Raw genomic sequence first — 20,965 nt, 5'->3', positions numbered from 1 at the left:
TAAATAAATAAATATTTTAAAAAAAGAAAAGAAAATACAAGGACATGACAACCAAATACAATATGAAATCCTTAACTGGACCCTGGAGCAAAATAAAAAAAAAAAAAGCAATAAAAGATAGTATGGGGTTAAGTAGGGAAATTTGAACATAATCTACAAATGAAAATACATCATCATTTCAATGTTAAATAAATGTTAAATAAACAATATCATGACTATGCAGGAGACTGATCTTGTTGATAGGAGAAAAATACTGATTTAAAGATAAATGTAAATTTAACTTTCTTTCATATGGTTTACTTCTACTACTACTAAGACATATGCAGACAAATTTATACACACACATATACATATATACACATATACGCACACACATATATGTGTGTGTATATATACATGGAAGGATAAAGATAATATGGCAAGATGTTTACTGTAAATCCAGATGGAGTGCATATGAATGTGTATAACTTTTTTTTCAAGTCTATTATAGAATTTTTCTAAAAAAGAAACAATTGGGGGAAAAGGGGTGTCCTCATGGTCGTTAAGTAGTTCAATCATTCAACAAATATTTATTGAGCTTCTACTACATGCCAGATACTGTGTTCAGCCCTGGAAATACAATAATGAACATGATACCTGCCCTTATAGAGCTCATGGCTTAGTGGGGCAGATGTCACACACATATGCAAAGTAGATAAATAAACATATAAATATAGGGAGGGGACTTCCCTGGTAGTCCAGTGGTTAAGACTCCGCACTCCCAATGCAGGAGGCCTGGGTTCAATCCCTGGTCAGGGAACTAGATCCTGCATGCCGCAATTAAAGATCCTGCATATCGCAACAAAGATCCCACATTCTGCAACTAAGACCCGGTGCAGAATAAATAAATAAATAAATACTAAAAAATAAGAAAAAGTAAACATATTAAATAATTTCCATAATGAAAAAACTGGACAAAGTGATAAAGAATAATTAGTAGGACATTACATTTCTTTAGGATGAATCAGGAAAGATTTCTCTAAAAAAACACCACTGAAGTTAGGTTCTGAAAGATGAAATACTATGGAAACCATAAGAAAGACCATTATGGGCAGATGAAAGAGAAAACGTGCTTAAGGAGCTAAAAGAAGACTAGAGCACTGTGTGAAGGACATAAAATGAGACTAGAGAAAGGAAAAATTATTCAAGTCTTGTAAAACTTTGGATTTAATTCTAAGACTAATGGGAAGCCACTGAAGGATCTTAAGCAGGAGAGTAACATAATCTGATTTAGACTTTAGGATTACTCTCACTGCTATGTAGAGAAAGGACTGCAATGGGGGCAAGATTTGAAATGCTGGGAGGGTAGTTAAGGTTCCACCAACTACAGTAGTGGCAGGCAATAGAGATGGAGAGAAATGGACAGATTTGAGAAACTTTGGAGGCAAAAATAAATGACGCGGGGTTGGGGCGGGGGGTGAAGGGGAAGCTGGGACAAAGTGAGAGAGCAGCATAGACATACACTACCAACTGTTAAATAGATAGCTAGTGGGAAGTTGCTGTATAACAAAGGGAGATCAACTCGATGATGGGTGATGCCTTAGAGGGCCAGGACAGGGAGGGTGGGAGGGAGTCGCAGGAGGGAGGGGATATGGGGATATATGCGTAAACACAGCTGATTCACTTTGGTGTACCTCAAAAGCTGATACAAGAGTGTAAAGCAATTATATTCCAATAAAGAGCTAAATAATAAAAATAAAATAAAATAAAATAAAATAAAATAAAATAAAATAAAATAAATGACAAGGAAAAGGAAAGAATCAGGATGACCCTCAAGTTTCTGCACTGAGTAACTGGGTAATGGAAGTCTATTTACCAGGTCCACTCATACCCACATTGGGTTAGAAAATGAAGGGTCTGGTTTTGGTCATGTTAAACTTGATATCATTTGTGAGAGATCCAGCTGGACATGTTAGACTCTGGAGCTCTGGAACACAAAGGCAAAACTGAAATTGATCAGCCTTAACAAAGACTACAACCCACCCTTGACAGGATTAAAGTAACCTATTCATACGCTATCTACTTGGCTGAGAAAAAACAAAACAAAAACTCTGAATTTTCATAGGAAGAATACAACATTAATGAGAACTCCCAAAATATTTTCTACCATGTTGGAGTGGGCAGGCCTTTTTCAAAAAAAATTGATATAATTCACATACCTTAAGATTCAATCTTTTAAAGTGTACAAGTGTATATAAGCTGGGTTCAAATATTGGTAGTTTTGTCAGTTTGATGGTAGAAAAATGAAGGAGCTCTTAATTCGGGCTTTAATTTTCTCAATCTCATGAGCTGAGGTCAAGAGCAGACATTGAGAACTCGGCATAAAACAAGCTGGTAAACTGAGAACTGGTTACGGATGTAGTAGTATTCTATTGCTGCTGTAACAAATTACCATGAAATTGGTAGTTTAAAACAACACAAATTTATTATCTTACAGTCTGTTGGTCAGAAATCCACTATGGGTCTCACTGAACTAAAAATCAAGGTGCTGGCAGGGCTGCATTCCTTTCTGGAAGCTCTACGGAAGAATCCATTTCTTTGCCTTTTTCAGCTTCTAGAAAATACAAACATTCTTTGGCTCATGGTCCCATTTTTTAACTTCAAAGTAAGCAGCACTGCATCTCTCTGACCATTCTCCTTTGGTCACACCTCCCTGTAACTCTCTGGTTGTTTTGCCATCTTCTTCCACTCTTAACTAATAACCCTATGATTAAACTGAGCACACCCAGATAATCCATGATAATCTCCTCATCACATTCCTTAATTTAATCACATCTGCAAAGTCCTTTTTGCCATGCAAGGTAACATATTCACACGTTCTAGGGATTAGGACATGGATATCTTGGAGTGAGGGGTGGAATTATTCTTCCTATATGTCAAAATACCGACACACTAAACTAGTAGTTATCAAAGTGTGGTCCCCAGATCAGCAGGATGGGAATCAAACCGCAACTTGTTTGAAGTGCAAATTCTTGGGCCAAACTCAAGATTTACGTAATTAGAAATTCTGGGAGTATTGTGCAGCAATCTGTGTTTTAACAAGTTCTTCAGGTGATTCTGAAGCAAAATTTCAGAACCACCGCTCTAAGTTCCCAGTGTGGCCAAGGCCACTTCTATCCTTGAGCAGCCTTCCTCGTCTAGTCATTTATTACTGCTTGCCACGTGTGCTGTGAAAAAAGTTGGGAAGCTTTGGCATACAGAATTTTACTCTACCTAGGAAACAGAATTTGTTACTTTTTATTCCCTATCACACTCACTTTTAAAAGAAACTGAGTTAAATAAACTAGTTTGGGATTAACATATATATATATATACTACTATATATAAAATAGGTAAACAACAAGAACCTACTGTATAGCACAAATAACTATACTCAATATCTTTTAACAACCTATAATAGAAAAGAATCTGAAAAAGTATAATGTATAACTGAATCACTTTTCTATATACTTGAAACTAACACAACATTGTAAATTAACTACACTTCAATTAAAAAACTGAGTTATTAATGTAGAGAACCAATTCCTTTGGGTGGGGTGCCTATGAACTCTATCAGCTAACAGAAAAGCTAGAAAAAAAGAAATGAAAATTTTAAATTGTGACTGTGCCACATAATACAGGAAAAGAAATGTACGATAATCCTCCCTAGAAAACCTTTAAGAGACTCTGATTAAAATATAGTAAAACTCCACATAATATTGGCATAAGGGAGTACGGTTGCTGTCTACTTTCAAAAGATGTCTACATTATAGATTTTTAAAAATTTCCTTCCTATAACATAAAGTTAGAAAACACTATGTCGGATGTAATAATGGCTTCTTTCAACATACATAAAAAATCCTCAAATACAAGCCAAAATAACGGTAACAACAATAACAGCCAATACTTAAACAGTAGTTCTTGCATGCCAAGCACTGTTCTAATTACATACATTTACACATTTAATTCTTTCAATAACTATATGAGAACTTTAGTATCCCATTTTACAGGTAAAGAAACTGAGGGACAGAAAGGTTCAGGAACTATTCAAAATCACATAGCTCATACACAACAGAGCCAGAATTCAAAACGAGGAGGTTGGGTTCCAAAATCCATCACTATGCTATACTATACTGCCTCTCAAAAGTCAAAGAAATTTGTTGGAAACTATAAAATAGGCAAGGGAGAGAGGCTGGACTGATGTTAAAACTAGCTTAAAAGATAAAGCAGAGTGAACTCTAGAAGTTGAAAAAAAAAGTAGCTATTTCTCCATCCTTAAAAGTTTCTGGGAATAGGGGTACAAGACTAAGATCTTGATTCAGATCTAATCATGGAAGTAGCCTTTACAATGATTTCAGAATACCTAAAGCCACAAAGGAAATTATCCACCTGACTGTTCGGGTTTGGAATTCCTTTGAAAACAAGAGAAAAGCATTTTGTTTTAGAAACAGGGAAAAATGTAAAGTATCAGGGTTAATTGAGACTATCAGTTTACAGAAATTCGTTCATTTTAAAGTATAAACAGTCAATCAAAGAAGTGATTAATATAATACTTTTTTTGTTTTGATAAATGGAATAGTTAGTGAATATATTAGCATTTAAAGAAGGATGCACATTAAGAAAAGGTCAGAAGAGAGTAGATGTGAAGCAGAAGACAAATCCCAACATCACAGTTTTGCTACATTTACCTTCATTCAGACAAGAAAAAAACAGCAGACTTATGACATTTCTGAGACCTGTATGATTTCTAAAATTCAAGAATATCTACACAAAATACACTTTCCCCATTTAATTATATACATGTGTGTGTATATATATTAATATAAAGTAATATATATATAGAAAATAACCGAAAGATATATGTCCATCTCAGATCCCGAATGAAAGTTAATGTGACAGGGAGAGAACAACAAAGACTCATTAAGAGATGGATGCTGAGTGGTGTACTCTGTTCAATAGCTAAATAATTCACTCTCACACAGCAGCCTCTCCATCAGAGTAATTCAAATTCTTGCCATTTCAAAATCACCTTCAAGGCTGCTCATGAATTGTTCAAATCTATAATGTTAAATCTACTGTAAGACTTGTGCAGAGGGTATTTTTTATTTTCTAGAACTGCAAATTCAAGGAGCACTTATCCCCATAATCAATGAAGATTTTATTTAAATCTATTTAAATCTAAAGCAGTGAATACTGCTTTAAATTTGACTGCAGCATCAAAATAACTCAAGAACCTAATTTAAAATCCAAATTTCCAGGCTCCCATCATGGAGCTAATGAATAACAATCTGTGGGAGCAAAGCTGCAGAATTAGTAGTTTTAATAAGCTCCCAGGAAGGAAACCCAGTAAAGGATTTTGTGCTTTATTTGAGACCACTGAGACATACCATTTTCAGAAACTTGACAAAATTTAACCATTCATTATTTTTAAACTAAATGTTAACTTCAGGATAATTCTATAAATTTTCATCATTAAATAAACTTTATAATGCTAAATTTCAATGATTTTAAAAATCCTATATTATTTTCTGAAGTTCACTTTATATATATATGTGCACAAAATCAAAACATTCTATGTTTATAAAGCATAAGCAGTTGACACTTTTAATACAATCAAGTACCAGCTTCCAAACAGTGAAATACCAAAACCACCCCATTCATTCACCAATAATTCCCCAATGGCCATATAATCTATTTCAGAACAATATACAAGTTGTACAAGCAATAGTTGAAGCATATTCATCCAAATGGAAGAAATATCATTTTGCATTATTATAGGCTAGCTATAGTGTGCCAGTCTACAGTTCATGCATGGCCCTTTAGAGGAAATACTAAGGCTCACAAATCACCAGAAAAGAAAAAAAGTTTATCATCTCTTAAATAATCAATAAGCCCTATGATTCCCATCCTGCTCTTCTGTTACAATTGAGTTATTTTTTTTAAAAATTTTCATTTCTTCCATTCTATACCCCTTTTTCTTATCTCCAAAAATAAACTACCTTAACTTTTGACACCATTATGAGTCACCTACCCAATAAATTATTAGCTGTAGCTTTTAAAGATGAGTCAACTTTCTTATGTCATCAATAAGGTATTAAATTCAAGTAAACCACACCTATTTGAAAAGACTGTATATCATTGAGAAGACCCTATATGTTTAATGAATTTAATTACGATGAGTTAATTTGGGACTTTCCAAAGTAGATAACCATTTCTAATCAAATAAGAATAATGGCTAGGACAGGGAAGGAAAACACACTCTCAAATGCCGCTCAGTGAACAGCTGAATAAAAAGCAGAAAAGTAAACAGTGACCATGTTTAATCAAAGTTTGAGACAAATTTTATTTTGAAAGAAAGTTACATTTTTGAAATGATTCTATAATACTATTAACTACCACAGAAAGTTACCCTGAGAAATACACTATCTCACAAAATAATTTGAAATTACACATAAATCAAATATTGTATACTTAAAATATATTATGAGGATAAGAAAAAGATTTTAGCCCACTTATTTCATGAATAGATCTTTTCAGTGTACAGAATTTTACATAAACAGCTTTTCAAACAGTAAAAATACAAATAGAAGGCTAAAAAAGTCCTTTATAAACTAACATAATGCAGTTCAGTAGAAATACTATTAAGCTTTCTCATTCATTCATTTTAAATGTGACAACAAATGAAGAAACACATTTTGGAATACAATAGCTAGGAACCAGTTAAAACAAAATTCATTAAGAATGACAAGTTTGCTAGGGAGGTTTGATCAATGATTGCTACATAAATTTATTATATTTTATTATTGATTTTTTAGATAAAGACCTCATATGGAGAAAAGTAAAATGTACTATACTTAAACAGAGGCTACAAGTAAATCAATATATTATTCATAATGGTTGATTATATTTAAGTTATTCTTATAATTACAAAAAATATTTTAGTCACCTATATTTAGTTAAGATTTTTAAGTTTAAAAGCATTAAGATTAAGGCTTTATAATCTATTTTTTCAAATATAAAGCTACTAAATCAAAAAACACAAGATAAAAAATCAAGTTCTATGAATAAATATTTTAAAAGTAAGTACTCCAGGATCATAACAATGACAACACTAATTATCTTTTCTAGTCTTGGCAGTTATGTTGCATACTGTTTGGCTGACTGATGGGATAATTTCACTTCATTTTCTCTCAGTTTATTCTGGACCATGAAAGAGAAGAATATTAAAATAATTAACACCTCTAAACAAAGTACTTGATAAAGTTTTTGGTTGAAAGAAAATGCTTAAAAAAACCCTCAATTAACTAATACATGATTCTAGAGCAAGTAACAAAACCCCCATCTGCTAAAGGAAAACTTTTAAGAATTTCTGATTTTAAAAAGTAGTCATTCAGTATTAATATTAACTATTTTATGACTTTTACATAAGATCATACATTTTTTCACAAAGATCTCTTTTTATCAGCAATTTGAGCCAGCATTTCCTTAATTATCAAAAGTATGTGTTGATACAATTTCATATCATTAAACATTTTATTCACTAAAAACATTTAATCAGCAGGAATTGAAGCAATCATAAAACAGGTAAAATGTATGACAAATTACTCCAATTCCTTATACCTATAGACAGGTGGATTTATTGATAATGATCTTATAGCTAAAAGAACGCTAAAGTATTTAAATTTAATCTCAAATATAAATCCTTACCAATAGCAAATATATTATGTCACCAACCTGGAAAAAGTATAAAAGACATTACTAATCAATTTTCCTATTTGAACATTTTAATAAATTTTAAGTCATACACAGTTTATAGTCTACATATGTCTTACATAATTTATGAGTCATGTAGCTTATAATAAGGCATATTTTAAATAATATTTTAAATAATAAAAAACATTCTTTGCCTTAATCACCTGATTTTCTGTTGTTGTTTATAAAATTAATCACAGTTAGCAGGACAGAAATCGCTTTGAGCTTCATGAATGACATCCAAGAGATGGGAAAGGATTAGTTCTCAGTTGCTGCCAGTTATAGCGCCAGGTGGCTTTTTCTGCAGTGAAGGTGTTACCAATAATCCCATTACACTGGTACTAAATCTTGCAGACATCAAAATTATCACCAAGGTTCTTTTTCATCCCATCCTTTCCAAATGACTGGAAGTCGCTTCACCTGAAAGAAGTCAAATCCACATGCAGCTGCTGTTTTAGCAGGCAGCAAACTCCCTGAGAATGCCAGTCGTGATTCAATTTTGCTGTGCTGGTGGCCCCCTATTCCCTGTCCAATAATACATCTGTTAAAAAATCCTACAGCTACAAATCAAGTTTAATCCTACCAGGGACCTCATGTTGATCTTGTCTTCCAAAAAGGCAGCAGGTTCTGCTGTCTATCTGCTGGTGTCTGGGGAATACCCTTTAAATCCCAGCCCTACTTAGAAGAATAAGCTAAGGATCACAAAACATGACCTCAAAAACCCTGATATGACTATATTCTGACCCAGAGGCATTCATTCTAGGTGAAGATTAGAACTTTGCATAATAAGATTACACAGCAAGTGAATGATATCAAGGGACTATCCATATGCAGCCGCCTGGTTTTCTATAGACAGCCTGTGCTCTGCAATATGCAGTGCAGACGGGAAAAGAGCTTGGTCTTTCTAGCTGAAATAAAATAGATTCACATAAATTAGTTGGCCATTTCCAGATTCCTAAATCCCCTATTACATCTTTTATTGACAGCTCCTGTGAGGATAGCACAAATGTTATTCCTTTTTATTCCATGCTTCTATAACAATCATGCTCTGTAATTGAAATGTACATAGATTATGGCTAGAAATTAACATCTTGTTTGCTGTAATCTTGGATTACAATTGACTGTGTACATAATAAAATTAGGAAATCAATGGATGGATTTATCATCTCCAAGAAACTAGAGGTATTGTTTAAAGAACAGTTTAACATTCTGTGCCAACACTTTAAATGCATAAGTCACGAAGAGAAGTCAATAAAAATCTGAGTAAAAGAATACAACAGACATCAGCCAATATCTACATAAAAGTTAGATTACATAAAAATTAGCTCATTTCCCTCAAAATTTAGAAAATGTGAATTATTCAGAAATTTTCTCCCTAAACCATACATGAACAGGAAGGTCAATTACAAGTAATAAGGTCTCTGCTTTTTTTATAAAGTAGGTACAGTAGCAGTATTTTATACAAATCATCTTGATCATTTCAGACTTTAAAATATTTGAATCAATTCAAATGAATTGTAATTCAGTTTTATAATTCTTAACTGTATACTTTTAAAGTACTCAATGAAATAACCTCTCCTTATATTTGCATATATACAGAGCATTTAAAATGTATGGAATCCTAGAGATATTTAGAAAACAATACTTTATGTTCAGCTTTTTACTTCCAAGAAATTTAAAGCTATACCAACTCTACACAAACATATATGAAAAGAGATTCATGTTCATTCACACAAATACCTATCCAGAAAAATTCCAAGAATATGAGAAGAAGGAGTTCTCAACTTTATTTAAAGAAATAAAAGTATCAAGATACGCCATGGGATTCTTGTAAAATTAAGCTCCTCAGTATACTTGATATATGACTTATTTGACAAGTTTGATTTGCCCACAATTGTTAAGGAACATACCACATCCATCACATTGGCCATTATTATCTCCTTATCATCACAATACCTGTAAGCGTATCTACCTAATATCTGATAAATACTCAAGAGTCAGGTGACATAATTCTGATTTTGTGTATGAATCAGCTACCAATAGTATCAGTGCTAGAGCTATAAAAAACACTACACGTAATTTCAACTTTATAGCACATGAATATTCTTTGATTATCTTTACTAGGATATTATGAGAAAAATAATGAAGAATGCAAAAAATATACATTTCTGTTATGATTTTTATATGTAATACTCTAGAGCTACACTGTTCAATAAGGTAGCCACTAGCTACATATGGCTATTGAGCACTTGAAATGTGACTAGTCCAAATTGAGATGTATTGTAAGTATAAAATATACACTGGACTTTGAGACAGTACAAAAAAAGAACAAAATATTTTGTATTAATTATATGTTGAAAAGATAATATTTTGGATCTAATGGGTTAAATAATATATATGTATGACTTGCATTATATTTCTATTGAACAGCACTGCTCTAGCAGATCATACATTTTCAATAACATATTCCTAAACTAACTGAAACTGCACTACTAATAAAACACTACAGCAGAGGGTTATTCTGGAAAAACAAACATTCAAGTATCAAATCTAATAGAAAAGCTTAGTAAAGAAAAACAAAATGCTGTCATTTTAGCTTCTATTTCATATTTCCAGCTTAAGGGTAGTGGGGGGAGAAGAAGGGACTAGCCAAATTGATGACCAACATGGACCAAAAACGAATTGTTTTATAGTTACAAAAATGCTTTAGCCCAGTAAACATAGGTTTTTAGAAAAAAATACAGCTTGGGCAACTTTTTTTTCATAAAAGACAAGTAAGATCTGTGTGTTATCCCTCAGTGAGCCCAATAGACAGCAACTTCAAAAAAGTCTAGATCTAGAAAGGGCCGTGATTTTTGCCTAACGTGCTATATAATTGTTTATATCAAAATTTTAAAACTACATTTTAAGTAGCAACTATAATAGAGATTTGAAGCATTTAGTATATTTCAGAATTTTAGAAAATTTAAAAGATCAATTTTATAAATTACTAGAAAGCTGCTTTTTCATTAGCCTTCTCATCATTTCATCAATGTAGGTAAAGAAAAAATAATCCATTAATAAAAAAGGGTTTTACAGAAACAAGGTAAACTGTAAGTAGTTAAAATATAAAATATATACCTAACATAATTCAAGAAAGTTAATGGCTGATTTAGTATGACCACAGACAATGATATTATATAATTAAAATACAAAGTCTATCTTTGTCATACATTGGAATATTTCAATATAAGCAATAGTGTGTAAGGTATTAACTCATTTAAAAGTTGCTTTTTCATAATTATCCCTTCCTAATATGTTTCTAAAATACTAAGACTAAAGATAAAATATGAGTATCAATAAATAACATGGGTAAAATCTAAATCAATTCTTCATAACCTAGCCATGTCACTTTTTCCTATCCTTTTAAAACCATTTAAGTTCTTTTCTGGTTACAAGTATCACACTGACATAGACACACACAAAAAGCCTCAAAATAATAACAATAAAAAACTTTCTAGTCATCAAAATATGAGTGCAATGATATTCAGTCTAAGTTAATCCCCAGACATCCAAATTCATGAATAAAAATTCATCAGTTTTAAATACACTGAGCCTATTAAGCAAGAACAAAAGCATATGCACAAAAGAGCTTTTAATATATTTCAAAGCCCACAAGAGCCATGGTCTCATTAAAATTATAAATTACACAAACATGGAATGAAGATTCAAACTGCAGTGCAGCTAAGCAGATTACAGAAAACCCCGCGTTCCATATGATAACACACCATGGCCCTCCCAGATGGGGGCTTGGAACAAAAAGGCCATCACCACAGCTAGGGAAAACCTCCTTGTGATCTCTGGTTTCTGTTCAGCAGATGACAGCCAAATAATATGTTGATTATTCTGTTTGTGCTGCTAAGCTTGTAAGATGGAATAAAAGCGATATGATCTACTGTGAACCCAATGCTAATGTGTTGCTCCACTCATAAATAATATGCTGAATTTATTTTGAAAATATCTCTTATCTGAATTTCAGTTTTTAAATGCATGAATTAAAATAAAAGCCAGGATAACATTATATTTAATGTGATGCTTTAAACTAAAAAATGTAGATGACAAGTGAAAAATATCTAAGTGCTTAGTTAAGAATCAAGTACAATCACTTTTCTTTAATTTCAGCACTGTGATCAGAGACAAAACACATTTTTAAATAGGCAATTATTCTCATGAAATATAAATGTAAAATTAAGTAACACAATAATCATGAAGTTAATAATAAATATTACTGACAAGATAAAAACGAAAATACCAGGGTATATAAAAACACTTTGCTGAAATATCAATAATAGCACACAGAACAAATATCTAAAATATTTTTGAATAATAAAAAGTATCACTGAAGGCCTTATGAATGTTTGTAATGTACACAAATGGATGCTCACAAGAAATCCTACTTAAAATCAAAATAATTAAAAAGAAGCTTATAAAAATAATTTTCAAACACAATAGACAGCATTTATATTGCTTTGGTGACAAAAGTTAAAACCTAATATTTCTCCTCAATTAATCTCCTAAATTTTAACAGAGTAAACTATACCCAAATGAGGTAACTGGAATTATGTCTGTAAATACTTCACAAAATCTCATGGATAAACATTTTTATGAATAATAGAATTGTTAAAAATACTGACAATCATAACATTTTCCCACCCCAGAAATTCTTCCCTGAATTTTCTAGTAAACTTTCCTTAAAGACAAACAAACAAATAAACAAAGCAGTACATTAAACCTGCAGGTAAGTAAACATAGATTAGGTACTCTTTTCTTAAGGGGGTATTTTGTAAGCGGTACATAATTATGTTTAGTTACAAAAGTCCACTTTGTTTTTCTGTCTGGAGACATAGATTGAGTCTAAAAAGAAAGGCAAAATAACATGAAAATACAGGCCAAAATGACAGATTCAAAAGGTAAAATTATAACACTTTTAGAGAAAAACACAGAACATCCCTGGAGTAGACAATTATTTCTTAAGCAAGATGTAGAAAGCACTAAACATAAATGACAAACTAGAGTACTTTAAAGTCATATACTTCTGTTCATCAAAAGCACTATTAATAGATTGAGAAGGCAAACCTCAGAGTTTGAGAAATAACTGCAATACTTATAAAATGAAGGACTCATATTCTGAAAATATAGAGAACTCCTACAAATCAGAGAAAAAGACAGCCCAACAAAAAAGTGGGCAAAAGAAGTGAACAGGCACTTCACAAAAGAGAAAAACCCAAACAGTCAATATACATATGAAAAAGTACCTAATTTCATTAATCAGGGAACTAGAAATTAAAACAATATAATGGTTTACAACTTTATACCCACCAGAATTGAAAGATAAAAAAGATGGGGAAAATGGAGTGTTAGCAAAGAGGTGGAGCAACTTGAACTCTCACAGGAATGTAAATTAGTACAGCCATTTCAGAAAACTGGCAATTTTGATTAAAGTTGGAAATAAACATACTTATGATCCAGTAATTTTGCTCCTAGACATATGCTCAAAAGAAACTCATAAATATATTAATCAAGAGATATGTATTAGAATGTTGATATTTAACCTTATATGGAAATCACCCAAATGTCCATTAACAAAATAAATAATAGTTATGATATAGTCATATAATGGAATGCATCAATGAAACTGAACAGACTATAAGTGCATGCAACAAATGTAGATGAATCTCAAGACATAATGTTGAACAAAGGAAACCAGACATAAAAAACTTATACTGTATAATTTTATTTATAAAATACAAAAACAAGTAAAACTAATCTACGCTATTAAAAGTCAAGGTAGTGTTATCCTTGTGCAGGGAGGGAAACAGTGGCTGGAAGAGAGCATGAAGGTGTCTTCTAGAGTGCTGATAATGTTCTTTTTTGTATCTGGGTGCTGGTTACACGATTGTATTTGGCTTCTGAAAAATTCATTGAGTCATCCATTTATAATATGTGCACTTTTCCATACGTATAGCTTTCTTTAAAATGGCAATTTTGCACACAAATACAGATATACAAGGTAGTCAAAATCCTTTTCATAAGAAACTTACGAACACCTAATGTATATAAAATCTAAAGGTGAAGACTAAAGGTTCTTATACTACTTATACTACTTATTTGAATAATCAATTTTTGAAACCAATAGGTAAGATAAGTTCCTGAACTCTTATAAATGGAAGAGGAACAGCCACTCACCCTATTATCTTCCCCACCTCCCAAACTATAATACCTTATCTCCAGAGATAACTTGCCTTTGTGTCAGGAGTAGCTGCTGCTGCTGCTGCTGCTGTTATAACAGAGCTTTTAAAATAGCCTTAGGACTGAAAAATTGCCCTTATGTGAGAAACTAAAGTAGCATAGAAGATAAGGCAGTATAAAGAATATGTCTGCCATTTCCCCCTTTACCCTCAAATATCATAAGCTTTCAGTTATGAAAGCTTATTACCTAATTTAACGGGAATCTTTTGAAAATATTCATTTTACTTTTCAGCGAAGTCAAAATATAATTCTTTAATATCAATATCCTACAAATTAAATGAAACTTCATAATTTGACAATAAACTAAACTATATATCTCATTATCTCCCACTTAAATATTTTCCCTTACTTCTATATTAACACATGATTTACAGCACCGTTTTTCTCATATTGAAAAGATACTTTAAGAAATAAGCTAAAAAAGGTCACGTAAAGATTATACAGTTCACATTTCACTTGTATAATAAATATTTATTCAGTGCTTACTATCTTCCAGGCTCTGGGGATAAATGAATAAAACTGCCTAATTCTGTGGGAAATACAGCATGTCTATCCTTTTCTTTCTCTCTCATTTGACTAACAAATAAAACTATTTTTAACTAGTAACACAGCTACATATTCAAAAATTAAAAACAATCTAAAAGATATACAGTAAAAGTTCCATCACTTTGTTTTCCTCACCCATCCACAAACAAGGTTTAGATTTTGCATACCTGTCCAGATTTTCTTTAGGCAGATATAAGCAATTATGAATATATATATTCTTCTCCTCCTTTACACAAAAAGTAGTTTACTATACACCGTTTAAACTTTGCTCTTTTCAAATAACAATGTATACTTGAAAACTTTCCAAATTTTCATATAGAGAACATCCTTCCTACTTTCACAGCTGTAGAGTATTTCACTGTACAGCTATGCCAGAGTTCACTTAACCAGTACTCAACTGATAGACATTAGGGATGTTTCCAAACTTGCTACTACAAAAGACGCTACAATGAAAACTTTTATGCATATGCTATGTTGTAAATACATAAGCATATCTGTAATAAATTCCCAGAATTGGTCCTGAGATAAATGTGTAAATGCATTGATCTTTTTCTAGAAATTGCTGATTTTTCTTCTATAGGGACTGTGTCATTTTGTTTCCACCAATATACATCTCAGATGTACCCCAGAAAAAAGCTATTCCTCTTTTTGGGCCTCTAAGATATTTTGTTCATTAGGCAATTCTGAAAGATGTTCTCATTGGAAAAAACTATATGAAACTCTTTGTTTATTTTTCCCCAAATGCACATGTAAAATTTGCTGACTTAATTTTCAAGTTGAAAAAAAAATCTGATAACATAGGAAATCATCATACTGATGCCTAATGTGCTGGGATAGCAACTATCTTTCTTTCCGATATCTCCTTTCATTTAAACACAAATATACCCCCCACCCCAATTTTTTTCCTCTAAATTCACATTCAGTACTTTATAACTGGGAAAGCAGTCAAATACATTTTCACTTTTAAATGAATGTTTTCCTGAAGCACTTAAATGTTTTCAGGAAACCAAATCTATGATACTTCTAAATTTTCCTTTACAAAGCTATCATTTCAAAGGTGGTTTAATCTTTATGACTGCCATTTTCAATAGGCAATGTCACCTAATACTTTGTTTTTATTTCAAAGCCCATCTTATCAAATGCCTTACAATTAAAAACAACCACTTAAGTTCACTGGACTTCCTACTTAAGGAATCCTTAAGTAAATCCAGTTTCAATAGCACCGTTTTGTAAGAAATATGTACATAATAATTTTTCTTCCCCAAGTAAGGATACAACAAGCATTGATACACCTAAATCTATGTTGCAATTCAATCATCCAGAAATCAGTTGTGAGATAATCTCAGTCCCTTGGAACAAAGTGGCAAGTCTAGTTGCTGATCCCAAAGTAAATTTTAAAAAGCTGCCACAGATTCTACCCCCTTAATCAGTAGATGGAGCAGAACCATATTTAAGCTGTCACCTAAGCAATGAAAACGTTAGGTAAATGCTGATTTTTACATTAGAGTCAATATAACGCACTGACAGCAAAAAACAAGAATAACCTAGCAAAGGTTAAAACAAAACAAACAAAAAAGCACATCATAAGTAGCACCCAGGACATAAAAATTTATCAGTCCAGGACAAGTTAGGGGAACAGTCCTACACAGCATAACAGTCTCTGAGGAAATCACATAAATTCTGTGAAATGACTGATGTTCACAATAACAACTCTGAGCCATCAAAAAAACAAAAACAAAAACAACTTACATTATACTCAATTTGTTCTGTTTCAGAAAACAGAAAAGTATATTTTATATTTCAAAAACATTTTATAAAAAAAATTCATATGAAATAAATTTTGGCACACAAAAGGGTAAGGTTCAATTACTCACAAAATTAACAGATAAGAAATAGTACACCACTTGTTAATAACAGCCCAACGAATGAGGAATTCTAAGTAAAATTCTCACTCAAAGTTAGAATATACCACAGTTGCCTTTCAGAAGATGAATTGTGATAAAGTGCAATACCATTTCAGGGGCCTTTAAACACACAATTCCCTGTGCAAGGCCAGTTCTCAGTGAAGAGCTAAAAGAGTATCTGATAATTTCTGAAAGCTAGTCATGCATATTTTCCACTTCAATAGCTGGACACACTCAAGAAAATATCCTGATTTCACTTTTCACTTTGTTTTCTTTAAATTGTGACTGCCAAGTAGACAGGTTGGTCTGGTTTCTAGCTCCAACCTGCTAAATAGCCTTGTGCAATTCATCCAATCTCTCTAGCTCTCCTTAGTTTCTTCATCAATAAAGTGAAGAAGTTATAGAAAACATGACACGATAGTAAATGGAATCAAAGTGCTAATAAAGTAAAACAGAGTTACGACGTTAGGTCCTATATCTATATCTGTATATCTACATGTATTCTATTTTTAAACTGTCAGAAGTTACATGGCACTTAGAATGTATTTAAGGGCTACAGTAGAGAAATTATGGTCACTTCAGAATCTTTTCCAATATTTATTATGTGTTACTCTCAGGATATAACAATTTCTCATGTACTCATTTAAATTAATCAATTATCTTTAACCTGAAAATACGACTTTTTCCACCTGACATAAAAATCAACACATGATATGTAAAAGAATGTTCATGGCAATGAACAGTTATCCTGTTAACTCTTTGCTTAGCTCAATGTTGTGCCTGTCACTTTGCCTTCTTTTCAAGAAAATGTGTGCTTACTTTCAAAAGAAACCTACATTACAACCAGATATTAATTTTATACAGGCTGTACTCCAAAAAATATATAATAATTTAGCTCAAAATTAGAAAGAAAAACAATTTTAACTCTCACACATTTTAAAACAATTTTAGGAACACCTGTGTTTGCATTCAGTATGAGGGTTCACAATAGTTCGGACACAGATATGACAACTGAGATCCAGTCCAATGTCACTCTGTGTAAGAATGGTTCACTGGCTGTACTAGAAAACATAATAGCTAGATTATAGAATGGATATACAAAACAAGTTACACTTAAAGCCCACTGTATAAAATGAAATGTAGGGTAACTCACTCAAAATATATCCAATAGTGTCTAATTTAAATTATACTGAAACTGTTTTAAATATTTCCTTTGGAAAACAAACATACAGGGAATTTGAATGATTACAAAAGAGACAGTAATAATCATAATCATAATCTGACAAATCGCAGACATATACACACACACATAATTTAGGAAATACTAAAAGTTCCATCACCTACAGGCACCCTTCAATGTATGTTTATGACAACTTTTAGATGCCACTAAACAGGAAGCAGACAATCAAACTTAGAAACAAGACTATCAGCACTTTCATTAGGCTCCAGATATCAACACAATGGCAATGGTATCACCCATTATGAAAACAGAGTTGTTCTGGCTGTATACTATTGTTTTGTGAATGCAGTCAAGGATTCCCCTTCATAGGGATCCAGCTAACCAGTTACTGGTCCAGCTAACCAGTTACTTGCCCATCAAGTGTCAACTTTAAAAAATTACACTATGTCCAGCAGGGAGCAGCATTACAACATTCATAAGACTTAACCCCAACATGAAACCGACACAAGAAAAAGGGAAAAAACCCACTTACCATAAGTCTTTTCAACAATACATTCAATTTTTAGGGTACTTGCACGGCTTCTAGAAAAAACATCTAAAGCATGTCCCAAAGCATATATAGGTGATCCATGGTTTCAGGATTCCTAAAGTAGAAAATCAAAATTATATTAGGTAAAGGCTTCTTTCAGCCATATTTAGCTGAATTAGTATACAATATGACTAAATGTCTCTCAGTTGTTAAGGTGTATCTTCCTTAGTGGATCAATGGGATTCTGAATTCAGATATTCAGTGACACTTTGGATAAAATGATTTTAAAAAGCAGAATATTAAAGTCCTTTATTTACCAGAGAATTTAAGTAGAAGAAAAAAGTAAGTGGGTAACATAATACATTAATCAACCTAGAGAAAACTGTGGTCAAGGACTTAAAGGAGTTGATAAGCCAACCATATACAGTTCTGACATATCAAATCCTTCTAAACAATTTGCAGGTAATAGGGAGGATATAATATTCATTTCTACATGTCAGCATTAATGAATATCTAGGGTTAATTTTAAGAATAAAAAGGCAGCAGAGACGTAGTTTGTAATACTGGTGTGTTAAGACTGATTAGTCAGATATTTACTGAATACGAGGAATGCACATGATATTGTAGAAAAACTCCGTAACCAGTCATAATATGTCAAAGGCACAACATACTATGTGTGGCATTCTCCTGGATGTCAAAACCTGCCTCATATTCAATGATAATACCTCCATGTCAGTTGTTATGACTGAGGAAATGATGTATCAACACTGTTACTTGAAACACTAAACAGTTTGCTTTATATGAGTTTACATGCAAAATTTTATTCTCTACACCAAAAACCAAATTTTTGCCATTAAAAGAAGATAACATACGAATAGTTACCTTGAAACATATATAAATAACATAGCTTGCATAATATACAATACTATACGTCACTATATCATAAATAATATAAATAATATATTTACTTAAAATTTAATGAATAATATACAAAATGGTTCCCACTATTTTCTACTAGGAAAATGACATCAGAAGCTTGACTTGAGTGAATGATATCAAGACTACAGTGACTCTCTAATAAATATCACTAATTTGACTGAAATTGAAAGAAAGTCTGATATATTAATCTTTTACCCTTTAACACAAAGCTCGTCATAGCATTATTCATCTTTTGCTCTCCTTAAAGTCTTCCCCATACTACTTCTTGCCTTTGCTTTTGTACATTTTACTTTTCTGATACTTCCTCATTTTTGCCAAGCTACCTTCCCTTGCTTTTATAATGCATTTCTGTTTCAACCCCAATTTTTGTTGTACTTAATCTCCTCTCTTGATAACCCTACGATCTTTTTTCCCTTTTCTCTTAGGATCCTTAAAAGTGAGGTTTTCTTGGAGTTTTTTTTGTTTTCTTTTTTCTGTAACAACAATCTGCTTAAATATACTTTCACCCACTTACAGGCACTGTGCTGGATCTTAACAATTCCACCTGATTAGAAGACTCAACTAAATACACTTACATTATATTGCTGCTACTCATAAAAATATCTTTTCCTCTGAGTTATTGAAATAGTTGAAGAACTCACTAAACATTTTGGAATCAGTCTTAAAACACCCCAAAATCTCAAGGAACTCTAAACACACACTCTTTCCATTCAAGACCACCACTATTCCAATAAAGAGGTGATTTAGGATCTTACTATATAGTGTGAATAAGTACTGAGTAACAAACTTTTTAAAGTTAACAGAACTTGACTGCTATTATTCGTGTGTGTGTGTATGCACATGTGTACAATATCCTCATTAAAAAGCAAAGACACATTAAAGAGCTCCCTACTTCTAATATATATTATAGAGTCTAAAAAGAAAAGTGGTTTCCCTATTCAGCACCCTAATATGAACATTAACAGTATCAGTGCATGGTGAAATAACTTCACCACAAAATATTATGCAAAAACTCTGAGTTTTAAAAATTATAAGTAGATTATATGACACATTTATAATATAATTACCTAAAAAGAGACTATAGTGGGTTGAGCAGTGTTCTCCCATCCTCCCAAATTCATGTCCACTTGGAACCTCAGAATGTGACCTTATTGGAATACGGGGTCTTTGCAGATATAATCAAGGTAAGGATCAACATGAGATGATAGTAGATTAGGGTGGGCCCTAAATCCAATGAGAATGTGTCCTCATAGGAGGCACAAAAGGACACAGAGACAGAAAAAGACAATGTGAAAGTGAAGGCAGACATTGAAGTTATGTTGCCACAAGCCAAGAAACAATAGGAGCCACTAGAAGCTGGAGGAAGCAGAGAAGGATCCTCCTCTATAGCTCTGCTGACAACATAATTTTGGACTTCTGGCCCCAGAAACCATAATAAAGTAAATTTCTGTTATTTTAAGCCACCAAGTTTATAGTAATTCATTATGGGATTCCTAGGAAATTAATAAAAATTTTGGAACCAGGAAGTTGGGTGTTGCTGTAACAGATAAAAAATTTTAAAAAAAGAAAGAAAAAGACTGAAGAGACTGTTGGTAGATTGCCTTGAGACAGCTGACAGAAATAGAGATGTTAAGGAGATTCTGGTAAATGCTCAGAAGGAAGTGAACAGGATGGCAGAGAAAACTTGTATCATCTTAGAGAATACATTTATTTGTCAGGAACAGAATGTTATAGAAATATGAACATTAACTGGACTTCTGGTGAATTCTGAAGGAGGGAATGAAAGACATATTATTAAGCACTAGAGGG

At 32.3% G+C, this 20,965-nt stretch overlaps 1 protein-coding gene across 3 annotated transcripts in view; it reads right to left on the bottom strand.

Annotated features, from left to right (window-relative positions):
• Positions 1 to 20,965, bottom strand: part of IMMP1L (inner mitochondrial membrane peptidase subunit 1) — a 70,380-nt gene that overhangs the window by 34,059 nt on the left and 15,356 nt on the right. The window contains exons 1-3 of one of the 3 annotated variants that reach the window (XM_057747556.1): positions 20,224 to 20,355; positions 18,221 to 18,332; positions 7,935 to 8,190 (exon numbers count right to left, since the gene is read on the bottom strand). In XM_057747556.1, coding sequence (XP_057603539.1) covers positions 7,935 to 8,010 — 76 coding nt within the window. In that variant the 5' untranslated portion in view covers positions 8,011 to 8,190; positions 18,221 to 18,332; positions 20,224 to 20,355. Of the gene's footprint in view, positions 1 to 7,934; positions 8,191 to 18,220; positions 18,333 to 20,223; positions 20,356 to 20,965 lie in introns of those variants that run through there. The other 2 variants (XM_057747555.1, XM_057747557.1) reach the window with 2 other exon arrangements.

This window comes from Hippopotamus amphibius, chromosome 9 (genome assembly GCF_030028045.1).
Source record: "Hippopotamus amphibius kiboko isolate mHipAmp2 chromosome 9, mHipAmp2.hap2, whole genome shotgun sequence".
Classification (NCBI taxonomy): Eukaryota; Metazoa; Chordata; class Mammalia; order Artiodactyla; family Hippopotamidae; genus Hippopotamus; species Hippopotamus amphibius.
This window is presented reverse-complemented; position numbering and strand designations above follow the sequence as displayed.